This window comes from Oreochromis niloticus, linkage group LG2 (assembly GCF_001858045.2).
Source record: "Oreochromis niloticus isolate F11D_XX linkage group LG2, O_niloticus_UMD_NMBU, whole genome shotgun sequence".
Lineage (NCBI taxonomy): Eukaryota > Metazoa > Chordata > Actinopteri > Cichliformes > Cichlidae > Oreochromis > Oreochromis niloticus.
The window spans coordinates 26,610,477-26,622,957 of NC_031966.2; the positions used below are offsets into that span (position 1 = coordinate 26,610,477).

General features: G+C 41.3%; 1 protein-coding gene across 2 annotated transcripts; it reads left to right on the plus strand.

The window, feature by feature from the left end:
• Positions 1–1,429: 1,429 nt before the first annotated feature.
• hspa4b (heat shock protein 4b) lies at positions 1,430–9,513 on the plus strand. 2 transcript variants are annotated; one of them, XM_005467828.4, is made up of 19 exons: positions 1,430–1,780; positions 2,365–2,422; positions 2,648–2,788; positions 3,062–3,184; positions 4,002–4,101; positions 4,499–4,632; positions 4,722–4,966; positions 5,049–5,125; positions 5,224–5,375; positions 5,529–5,635; positions 5,752–5,885; positions 7,137–7,321; positions 7,417–7,512; positions 7,742–7,897; positions 7,993–8,118; positions 8,225–8,332; positions 8,439–8,558; positions 8,699–8,860; positions 8,951–9,513. In XM_005467828.4, exons 1-19 carry the CDS (start codon positions 1,674–1,676, stop codon positions 9,155–9,157), a joined length of 2,538 nt encoding a protein of 845 aa, XP_005467885.1. In that variant the 5' UTR covers positions 1,430–1,673; the 3' UTR covers positions 9,158–9,513. The 2 variants fall into 2 exon arrangements, with proteins under 2 accessions (XP_005467885.1, XP_003455212.1); XM_003455164.5 differs by having other exon boundaries at positions 1,432–1,780; positions 7,414–7,512.
• Positions 9,514–12,481: the final 2,968 nt, after the last annotated feature.

Below are 12,481 nucleotides of genomic sequence, written 5' to 3' on the forward strand. Positions count from 1 at the left end.
CACACCAGTTTGTCATGTTTCCACTTAGAATGTGGTGGATGTTGTGATAGGGCTGCAGTTTTACATGTTCTAATACATATTTTGCATTAAATTAATTTATCAGTGCACAGAAAAATTAACTATGGTTTGGTTAAAAATGTTGGAATCTGTGTTTGAGCAAGATCCCAATGAGTTTGAACATTTTGATGTGATTATTTGCTATTTTTGATCCCATGAGAATAATACTGATGAGGCAGAAATGGTTGAACTGCAGAAGTTAATACTAGTCAGTCATAAAGGCAGTGCTGAGGAATGGGCATATAAGACATATAAATGTATTTATTTTCAGGCTCAGTGTTTCTGGAATCATCCCCATGCATGGAGGCAGTGCCACAGCTGTCTTTTTGCAGGACAGTGAACTTTATGTACTGTATTCCTTCCCTGTGTTAGTTGATTCATGAGTCTCTAATAAAAGTAGGCCGATTGACTTTGTGATGTTGTAGAATCCAGTGTCCTGCAGGCCACAGTCACTGGTGAGTGCTGTTGCCATGGCAGGATCTGCAACAGCGTAGGTGGGTACTATGTGTCAAAGTAAAAGCCGAACATTCAACAACATGATTTTGCATCACCTGATGCTGATTTGCTAATATGACTGCTTGATATGTTTAACTGGTGAGAGTTGCCAGAAACTTGATCAGAAGTCTTAACAGTCAGACAATTTTATTACAGCTGATTTGAAGTAGTTGTGATACTTAAGAAAATACCAACCTGCTAATGGTTGGCACTACAGCTACCAGAAGTCAGATAGCGATGATACAGACTCTAGTGAGATACTGGGATGTGCAACAGGTTAGGGTGATTATGGACAGAGGTGGGCATGTACTAATCAGTGACCAGGGTGTGCTAAGAAGGTGGAAGGAGTACTTTGAGGACCTGATGAATGTATAAAATGAGAGAGAGAGGAAGATGTAAATCAGGAAGTGCAGAGGATTAGCAAGAGGAAATGATGGCAGCTATAAAAAGAATGAGGAGTGGAAAGGCAGTTGGTTCAGATGACATACCTGTGGAGGTATGCAGAGCTCAGCTGAGTTTTTAACCAGATAGTTTAACACAGTCCTGGAGAGTGAAAGGATTCCTGAGGTATAGAGAAGAGAAGAAACAAGTGTAGACCGAGTGATAGTAAATATACAGAGATAAAGCTGATGACCCATACCATGAAGATATGAGAAAGAGTTGGTGGATGGATATGGAGCTTCCACCTAGGAGGAAAAGAGAAAGGCCACAAAAAAGATTCATGGATGTACGGAAGGAGGACATGCAGAGTGTTGGTGTGACAGAAGAGGATGCTATGAACGGTGAGAAGGAACCACATGATCCGCTGTTGCGACCCCCAAAGGAAAAAAAAGAAAGACCTGCTGATTGGATACCGGGTCTGAGCTGTAGGTGGCGCATGACATCTCTCTGATCCCCGCAGTCGGATGCTATTGGTCAGTGCACAGACAGAAAATTCCTGAACGCTGTCACGCATCTGCCGGCGTACCGCATGCTGCTGCTCAGCTTCATGGAACAAGAAGAACAAGGGTGTATCACCGTCCGCTGACTGAGAGCTTCTGTAGCCACCGCTGTCACTTTGAGCACCGAACTGTATTTTTGTTCCTCCTTGTAACTCCACACTACCAAGTTAGCTAGCGATAATGTCAGTTGTAGGCTTTGACGTCGGGTTTTTGAACTGCTATGTAGCAGTAGCCCGAGCCGGAGGGATTGAAACTGTCGCCAATGAATACAGCGATCGATGTACACCGTAAGTACGACTAGTCACATCATTGAGGATGCTTTGCAATCTATCGTGTGCGTCGATAACACCTACAGAATGTGAACGAATGTACTTTTCTATATCCTAATATTGAGTGAAGCTAACATTGCTAGCTAGTTAGCATGCTAACAGATTTCACAACAGGAAACAGCATGTGAGTGCTAAAGCTAATGCTAGCAAGCCGGAACGAAATTGTTGGAGAAAAAGAAACCCTGGGATAACTTGATTTTAATTTATTGTTTCTTTTGGGGTTTGAATACATTAATACCATCGAAAAAACATTTAAAGGTCGTTAAGTGACCTAACTAGTCAGGTGATGGATGTTTTACTGCAGGCTGACGGGAGGAGGCCGGAACCAGGCTGTCAAAACCACATTATCAGCCTATTGTGCTTCATTTTTAACGCTCTCGGTCCACAGAAAAACCACATAAAGGACCATAGAATTGTGATTTCAGAATCTCAAAAAATACACGTGAAAAAGTTAATATTATATCGCCAGTTGGTGAACTAGCTGCACCATTGTGAAGTAATTGTTGTAGATGAGAGAGGTGAATTGTGTTTTCTGTTTTTAGAGCATGTGTTTCTTTTGGACCCCGGAATCGATCAATTGGTGCAGCTGCAAAAAGCCAGGTATGTTTTCACTAGAAGCTGAGGGGTGCTGGGTACAGGTTTTGCTCAGGAGACCATACGGGGTGGGGGCTTCATCACACAGTGCACAGAGCATGAATAACTCTCTACACAGAAACTGCATCAACACAAATCAATTTGCCAAGTCATAAATTGACAGTTTGCGCAGTTAGTAGTTGTGCATCAATTAAACACAGAGTTGTTTCTCTTTTTTCTCTGATTAAACAGGTCGTCACAAACTGCAAGAACACAGTCCAAGGGTTCAAGAAGTTTCATGGCAGGGCATTTTCAGATCCATATGTGCAGTCTCTCAAAGAAAACATGGTGTACGATATTGCACAAATGCCCACGGGAACAACAGGCATCAAGGTAAGACGAGTAGCGGGAACATTTGCATTATAGTTAAAATTTTTGTATTCTTTTTCCAGACCTGACTTTACAGTAAACTTGGTCTAACATTTTCTCTAGCGGTTGAGAATGGGTTTGTTTTTCTTTAAGGATCTAATCGAAAACCTCTGAGAACCTGTTGCTCCTCTGTGTCACTAACTGGAATATATTAAAGAAGCTGCTGCTATACAAAACACTTATTTTGAGCTGGCGTGTAATAAACTTCCATGTCTGTCAATTGGATTTTTGTTAAAGGTGATGTACATGGAGGAAGAAAAGGTATTCAGCATTGAACAGGTCACCGCCATGCTTCTCACCAAACTCAAGGAGACGGCAGAGAACGCCCTGAAGAAGCCCGTGGCTGACTGCGTTGTGTCTGTAAGTATGCTGTCATAACAAGTCCATGCCTCACACACATGCATTTGTCATGTTACCTGATCAGACTTGTCCTGAATCTCTTTCATTAAGTAGGTAGGTTAACACAATAACACACAATCTCTGAGAGAATGGCAGTCTGGATGAAGTCTATGTTGTACATAGTTTGGTTTCATTAAATCCAGTCTTAGTTATTGAATCATCCATATTCTATCAGAAACCCATGACCTTTGATTGTGCATCAGACTTATTTTAGAGTTAATACTTAAACTCACCTCCAAGAACTTCTGGTGGTTACAGTAGTGATTCTTCTTCTCTGGAGATCTGCTGCACACTAAACCAGAACTTGCAGCAGGCAGACACGTGATTCATGTTCCATTACGCTTAACTCTTCCAAGCAGCAGAGCAGAGGACAGCTGACTGGAGTTGGATGAGAGACTCATTTTTGAGACAGCTGCTTATAAGTTGTTGTTTTTTTTGTTTTGTTTTGTTTTGTTTAATTGCTCAGAGTTCTTTTCACATTGGCAGTGAAATTTTATTTCTCAGCAATCATAAACAAGCATTTTCTTCCGCTTGTCAATCTTCAAAACAATAAAAACCTGTGGCAAATACTAAAGATGCGTGTGATATTCAGTCTGTGACTTTAATGTAATTCAGACACTTGCTTAACATGAGAGCATATTCGTGTGACCAAATTATCTACTGTTTATTAGCTGAGAAAGATCAGAATCACATCATCCAGCTTATAGTGTGTGCCACCTTGCGGGCTGATTAACCAGGCTAATTGACTAATCAATGGACTCCCTTCTGTTCTAACCAGGTTCCTTGCTACTACACTGATGCTGAGAGGAGATCTGTAGTAGATGCTGCTCAGATTGCTGGACTCAACTGCTTGAGGCTGATGAATGAGACAACTGCAGGTCTGTACCAGGGCTTTTAGGCAAGGAAGTGCATCTCACTAATCAACTCTGATCTGACAGTAATTGAGACCCATTATGCTCTTGATCATTTTCTGTCATATTCAAAGTGGTGGATGCTCAAATCAGTCGAACTGCTCTACATACTCAAATTTCAAACAGGTTTTTTTTTTCTTAAAAGGAGATATCACAATATGATCATATCAGGCACTAAAAGGGCTACATCACTGCCCAGTATAAATAAAATTGAGTTGAATATAAGACGAGGATTATTTTGAACTTTGAGTCATACAAAGCCACTGTAGCTTGGTGTTGTTTGTAAGCATACTAGCTCCCATCTTCTAACTAGTTAATAAGGTACACCTAAAAATTCTAATTGACTTGATTAATGTCCTTGCAGTTGCCTTGGCTTATGGAATCTACAAACAGGATCTGCCTGCTCCTGAGGAGAAGGCCAGGAATGTGGTGTTCGTGGACCTGGGCCATTCTGGATACCAGACATCTGTGTGTGCCTTTAATAAAGGCAAACTCAAGGTGTGTAGAAATCCCAGTGCACTGCACATAGTTTATCAGTCTACAACTGAGTTTGTGTCATAACCATAACTCTTTACCCTGCCGCTCAGGTTCTTGCCACAGCATGTGACCCGCTGTTGGGAGGAAAGGATTTTGACGAGGTGCTCGTTAAACATTTCTGCGAGGAATTCGGCAAGAAGTACAAGCTTGATGTGAAGTCAAAGCCCCGGGCTCTGGTCAGGCTCTACCAGGAGTGTGAAAAACTGAAGAAACTGATGAGTGCTAACTCCTCTGACCTGCCACTCAACATCGAGTGCTTCATGAATGACATCGATGTCACTGGAAAAATGAACAGGTAGTTCGACAAGAAAGTAATTTTTTGCTGATTGTTGATATCTGCTTTAAATCTGACGGCATGTTCCTCTTTTCTTTTGCAGGGCTCAGTTTGAAGAGATGTGTGCTGACATTTGGGCCCGAGTAGAACCCCCTCTGCAGAGTCTGTTGGAACAGGCCAGTAAGTTTAATTCAGAGTTTTTGTCTAATTGAGTTTAAAAAAGGAACTCATTAGTTTTTCTTTATGTTTAAGATTAAACTTTATTTTTATTTCATAAGAACTGAAGAAAGAAGACATCTATGCGGTTGAGATAGTCGGCGGAGCTTCCAGAATCCCAGCTGTCAAAGAGAGAATCAGCAAATTCTTTGGAAAGGAGTTGAGCACTACACTGAATGCTGATGAAGCTGTGGCCAGAGGATGCGCTCTGCAGGTGCACCGCAGTCGGGTTTTATTCTTATGTCTACTGGAAAATAATCAGTTGTTTGCTTCTGACGAACTTTAACAAGTGTTGATGATTGAGAGGAGTTATTATAATATAATGCTACTGCAGCGCTCATTGACACAAGGCCATCTCTCTCCTCAGTGTGCAATCCTGTCTCCGGCCTTCAAAGTCCGTGAATTCTCCATCACAGATGCCGTTCCATATCCCATCTCTTTGAAATGGCATTCTGCTGCAGAGGACGGTGTGAGGTAAAAAAAGAAAAAGTCTTCTTTCTTTTTCATTATTATTATTATTGTCATCATTATTTATTTGTGCTGACATTTATCTTGATTATTTAATGTAATTTAATATTCATTTGTTGCAGTGATTGCGAGGTGTTTCCCAAAAACCATGCTGCGCCCTTTTCCAAAGTGCTGACTTTCTACCGGAAAGAGCCTTTCTCTTTGGAGGCTTACTACAGTTCCCCTAATGAGCTGCCTTATCCAGATCCCACTATAGGTAAGAAATGAAGCCTTCCTAAAACTGTGTTACCTACACATCAAGCAGACACACAGCTAGATTAAGTACCTATGTTTTAATTTTTTTCCCCCATAAAGTCCTTAGAAAAATATCTTGGTTGGTGTACCTTTCCTCACTTTCAAATTTACTGCCTGGAAAACAATGTCACACACTAATATGTAGTTGGACCCAAGCTTTGATGATGGTGCTCATTTGCCATCACTTCTTTTCAATAAGCGTATGCAATGTCTCAAGAAATATATATGTCCAGAATCACATTAGTATCTCACCAAGATCTTGTGCTCACGAGTGGAGAGGTGGAGCACTGTGTATAGTCTTCTCCAGCACACCCTAAAGAGTTGGTTTAATGTCTGGACTTGTTGATGTCCCATTGAAACTGATGTCTCGTGGTACCTGAACAACTCCTTCACAAATTGAGCCATCGATGATGAAGATGAAAAAAATCCCATGATCGAAAAACTTGATCACTCACTGTATCCAGATTGAAGTTTTGGGTGCAGAATGTTGTTGAACCAAGAACTGACCAACTGAAGGAATGCCATTATCAACACTGCTCTTATAAGCTTGTACTCCACACTAAGGATGATGAGTGCATCACTTAATCCGCCTTTCTTTGTACCCTGATGTGACCATCACAGTAAATCCTTAACAGATCTCATGATCTTTTTCCGTCGCTCCAGAGTCCAATTTTTATGTTCCTTCTGCTGACTGAAGCATTTTTTATTAGTCTCACTGATAAGAGTTTTTCTTAAGGCTACACAGCTGTTTAGGCCCAATCCTTTGAGTTTCTTGTGGTGTGTGCTGGAAATCCTCTGAATTTCACTATTAAACATAGCCTTTTTGTGTGTGTGTGTTGTTGTTGTTGTTGTTGGTTTTTTTTTTTTTTTTTTTTTTTTTTTTACACCAGTTTGAGCTCACTACACCTCTCTCTCTCTCTCTCTCTCTCTCTCCCCCCCCCCCACCCCCCCCCCACCCCACACCTAATACATCACGGGTTCACCATTATCATCCCAGGTTTTAATAATATGTTGCAATCTCCCTAGAGTTTTTTTTTTTTGTTTTTTTTTTTTTTTTGTTTGTTTTTTAAATAAATGCAGACCTATAACTGACCCGGAGTGATATCTTTTCAATGACTGTGGGATATGGCAGGCAGCGATTAACAAGCTGCACCAAAGCTGTTTTTCCTACTTCATTTTTATCCTTACTCCTTTTCACCCTTTATTTCCACAGGTCAGTTTATGATCCAGAAAGTTGTCCCCCAGGCATCAGGTGAGAGCTCCAAAGTGAAAGTGAAAGTGCGGGTGAACATTCATGGAATCTTTAGTGTGTCCAGCGCCTCTCTGGTTGAAGTGCAGAAGTCTGATGAGGCAGAGGAACCAATGGAAACCGAACAGGCTGCCGACAAAGATGGAGAGGTAGTTTGGACAAACGGTTCATCACAAAGTGGCGTGTGGTACTGGTAGTGAGATGCTTCTTAGTAACTTAAAAATTTTTTTTTTCCCCACAGCAGAGCAAAATGCAGACAGATCAGGATGAGCAGCCGGCTCAGGGAGATGCTCAGAAAGAAACAGAAGAGAAGACGCCACGAGAGAGTGAAGAGATGGAGGTGAGATGTCTGTGTAAAATCAGTTAAATATTAAACTGATGGCCCAGAATAAAGTCTGTATGTTAGAACCTTGTAACGTTTTCATCCTTATATGTGTATGTGATGGGGTTATTGAGACTAAATGTATGTGTAGTGTGAAGCTAATTCATTTGACTGTGTAAATGTTATAATACAGTTGTTTCATTCTGTGTGTTTATATTTTGTTATACCTTTTCATTTTTTTCCTTAGACTTCCACAGAGGAGAACAAGGGTGAGAAGAAGTCTGATCAGCCTCCACAAGCCAAAAAACCCAAAGTCAAGACAAAAGTTCTGGAGCTTCCAATTGAAAACAACCCACAGTGGCAGCTAGCAAACGACATGCTCAATCTTTTTGTAGAAAATGAGGTAACTATACTTTCACCCATCTCTCACACTCGCATTACACAATCCAGTCATCTCGCCCGCCTGGGAGTAAGAATGGCTGTGTTTGTTCTCCTCAGGGCAAGATGATCATGCAGGATAAGCTGGAGAAGGAGAGGAACGACGCCAAGAATAATGTAGAAGAGTACGTGTACGAAATGAGGGACAAACTGCATGGCATGCTGGAGAAGTTCGTCAGCGAATCTGTGAGTGAACAGCATCGTCTCATTCATCGTTTAAGATAAGCTGTGATGTAATTAGCAGCAGATTCAACGTTCCTCGACATAATGTGAAATCATTCTAATTCTTTAGGACCGAGATGTTTTGTCCTTAAAGCTGGAGGATACTGAAAACTGGCTGTATGAAGATGGAGAGGACCAACCCAAACAGGTGTACATTGACAAACTGGCAGAGTTGAAGGTGATTATTGCCCTGATTTCTTTCTTATTTCTTTATTTATGTTTCTTGTCTTAGTCTGATCACATATTGATTCCTTTAACTGATGTGTGTACCATGTGCTCTGCAGAAACTCGGTCAGCCGATTCAGGACAGGTATGCCGAGTCTGAAGAGAGACCTAAAGCTTTTGAGGAGCTGGGAAAACAAATCCAGCAGTACATGAAATTTATCGAAGCCTACAAAATGAAGGTGACTACTATTAACTACAGTATTAAGAAATGTATTTGTTTTTAAATATGTTTAGACGGTATTGTTTAAAAGACATGAGAACTACTGTTAATAGCTTCTGTTGCCTGCACAGCACATAATATTGCCTGTTTGATTTCCAGGATGAGCAGTATGACCATTTAGATGAGGCAGATGTAAACAAGGTGGACAAACTGAACAACGATGCAATGATCTGGATGAACAGTGCCATGAACCAGCAGAGCAAACAGAGCCTGGCAGTGGATCCATCTGTCAAAGTCAAAGACATTAAAGCAAAGACAAGGGTGAGTTTAAGATTGTAAGCACTGGGAAAATTAGACTGTAGGGTTGGTTCAGTTTTTATTGAATAAACCTATTATTTCATTTTTCCACAGGAGCTTTTCGGTGCTTGTAACCCTATCGTGACCAAGCCCAAACCCAAAGTGGAGCTTCCCAAAGAGGAGACCCCTGCAGAGCAGAACGGGCCCGTCGACGGCCAGGAGAAACCCCAGGAAGCAGCGGCAGACAAGGGAACGACCGAGGCTGCGGGCAATCCCGCCTCAGAAACTACAGAGAGCAAGCCTGACATGGACCTTGATTAAAGCAGCCCGATGCCTCCTCGAGCAGAGCTGAGCAGGAGCTGATTGTTTTAGATTGAGACGCAGCCTAGCTGTATATCAGAGCCGGTGACGTGTTTAAGGAACTGCTCTCTACGGTCAAAAAGCAGGCAGGGTGTTTGGCACACTGAGCCCAGCTCCTGGTGGTATCTCTGTCTGATGACATAGCATGCCCTCTCTCTTTCTGGATGACATAAATCAAAAGCCAGCTGCAATAATTCTGTTCGGCAATGAGCGCTGTACACATGATGGTATTTATTTCTGTTGTGTGCTCTGTAAGTGTTCTGGTCTGTGTCACAATATGGTTTTAATAAAGTTATTGAAAATCACTCGCACCATCACGGGACATGTACCATCTATCATTTTTCAGAGAATCCTTCAGTGCTAATAGCATGAAGCTACAATGAATGAGGAATCATCCGAAAGACAAAACTCCTAAACACAAACTTAACAATGTAGTGTATGCTGTACAGTGTAGCGAGGAATGCCCAGACCTCTACATTGGAGAGACCAAACAGCCACTTCATAAACGCATGGCACAACATAGAAGAGCCACCTCCACGGGACAAGACTCGGCGGTCCATCTGCATCTAAAAGACAAAGGTCACTCTTTCGAGGATGCCAATGTACACATTTTGGACAGAGAAGACAGATGGTTTGAAAGAGGAGTGAAAGAGGCCATTTATGTCCACTGTGAGCGACCATCTTTGAACAGAGGCGGTGGCTTATGACACCAACTGTCTGCCATCTATAATCCAGTTTTGAGATCCCTTCCCAGACCCCTTAACGCCCACTCATACCCTGGGCCATCTGACCTCAGGAAATCCCATGATAGGGTGGGGCTAGGTTTCCCAATGAGCTCACCCGAAACCTTGGGTGATTGTGACCTACACCCGTTTTCGCACCTTGGCTCATGTGATTAGGTAGAGGATCATTAGGGGGTCCTTTTTTCGCTCATGGGGGGAAACTCCCACTGGGTTTAAATCTGGGACTCTCCACCATTTGACCCTAGAACTGAAGAAGCTTCTTGGATGAGAGGCGAAACGTCTTCAAACAACTTAAAGTCCAGACGCTTTTCTTTCCAAGCTCCTTAGACAATGAAGAAGAAAGGTGATTTAAGTAACTTTGAATGATGTTGTTAATGCCGTATAGATCTTTATATTTCACAAAATGCTGATGTGGAATTTTTCTACAGTCATTGGGTTTTCACAGAATGGTCAAGTTCTCTGGGAGAAAATGTGCACTTGATTTCAGAGAAGAATGGCTCAACTGCTTTAAACTGACGGGAAGGCAAGACAGCCACTTATTACATCTCAAAGATGCAGAAGAGCATCTCTGAGTGCAGAACACATTGAACTTCGAAGCAGGTGGGTGGGTTATGGCAGCAAAAGACCATATTGGATGCCACTCATGTCTGCTAAGAACAGAAATCTGAGGCTACAATTCTAAAAAGCTCACCAAAACTGGACAACAGAAGGCTGAAAAACGATTTCCTGGTCTCGTGAGTCTCAGTTTCTACTGCAACATTCAGATGGCAGCGGCAAACAACAAAGCATCCTGCCTTGTTTAAAATCCCACAACCTACTTAAGTATTGTTGCTGATCACCCATCTTCTGATGGCACCTTTTTGGCAGGATAACCAAGTTACAAAGCTCAAATCATGTTTGCTGAACATAAGTTCACTGTACTCTTTGATTCATTCATCCTACAAAATCTATTGAGATACCATATCAAATAACACCAGCCATTCACTGATTATCAGTTATCTTAGTTCAACATTTGCACACCCTGCTTACATATAACCTTTAACCAGCTTGTGGCCTCTGATGTTGAAGTTCACAAAGCATGGACTTTATTTTAGGTCAACACCACAACTTTTAACTTTCATGAGGGGAAAGACACCCTGCGAAACCCAGTTTATGATCAGAACGACGCAACATTTCAGACCTTCGATCTTTATCATGCATTTTTTTTATTAATTAACATACAATTTGAAATTTTCTCATTGCATATAATATACACACAGGATCAAAATCAGTTTGTCATTACAATGTGCAGCTTAATAAACACTGTGACTGCTGCAACTGAACTAATGGTATCACACATCCATATATCACACATATGTTTTGCATGTTGTACATTAATTAAAACTAGATGCAAAACATGTAATGACCACACGGTTCAAGCAGAGACCAGCTGCATCAAAACGTTGCCTCTATTTCTAAATGAGTTCTCATTAATAAAACGTCTTTCCTGTCTCAGTCCATAAATATGTGCATGAAACCACATGAAATGTCAGAGTGCAGAATTAATCAGGACTGTGGCACCCAGTGAGGTTTTGGCCTTACCACAAAGGAAGACTACCAGAGCTGCAGCAAAGTACACAGACCTGTGTTAAGTAAGGTAACACAACCTTTGCCTCAAACTGAGCAGTTGTACTTATATGCTTAATTATTCCTTTAAGGCACATTTTGAGCAAGGTGTTAACTTTAATTTTAACTGCTCTATTTCCTTAAATTATCACATATCTTTGGAGCCACACACTTGAGCCTGTTTAAGGTGGAACCTATTCTTTAAGTATGTTGGATGATGGGGGATAAATGATGAAAATGCGGTGCATAACCCTCTTACCATCACCCCCAACCACCCAACCACTGTCCTTTTTTGTTTGTTTTTTTGTTTTTTAGGACAGTAGGTAGGTGCGAGTTTATAGATGGCGCGGTTGACTGAAAGCTGCGAGTGATTTGTGATCTTGTTTAGGAACCTCAGGGCTCCACCTGCATGTCTGGTAGAGACTGTGAATGCTTCTATCCAGGCATATACTACAGCCAAACACCAGGGGGCAGCAGAGACTATCTTCTGAACTTCTGGGGCGCTATTCGTCAGTTTTTATAAATGGCAGTAGATCGGGAGGTCAAACTTATGAGTAAATGTGGAAAATGCTGTAATAGCTTTCTTTAGGAATTAATTCTTTGACCGTTAATTAAAAAAAATGTTTATTTACTGTCAAGATTATTTATTTTATAATCAATATTGGTTTATCTTCTACTCTGTCCATTTATAGTTATGTTACTCTGCCTATTTATAGTTAGTTAAATCTGTGCCAGAATCTGGCAGAGATCATAATGCATCAAAATACAACCGGAGAAAGATCTGACTGACTCTCCACGTTGAAAGATGATTCAGTCGCTGCAGACATGACCTTAAATCGTCACTAGCTATGACGTCATTTTGAGCAAAACAGGTAAAGTGGTAGTTGAGAAAACATCGGTATTTGTCAAACTAATTTTATCCTTTAATTATTAAATT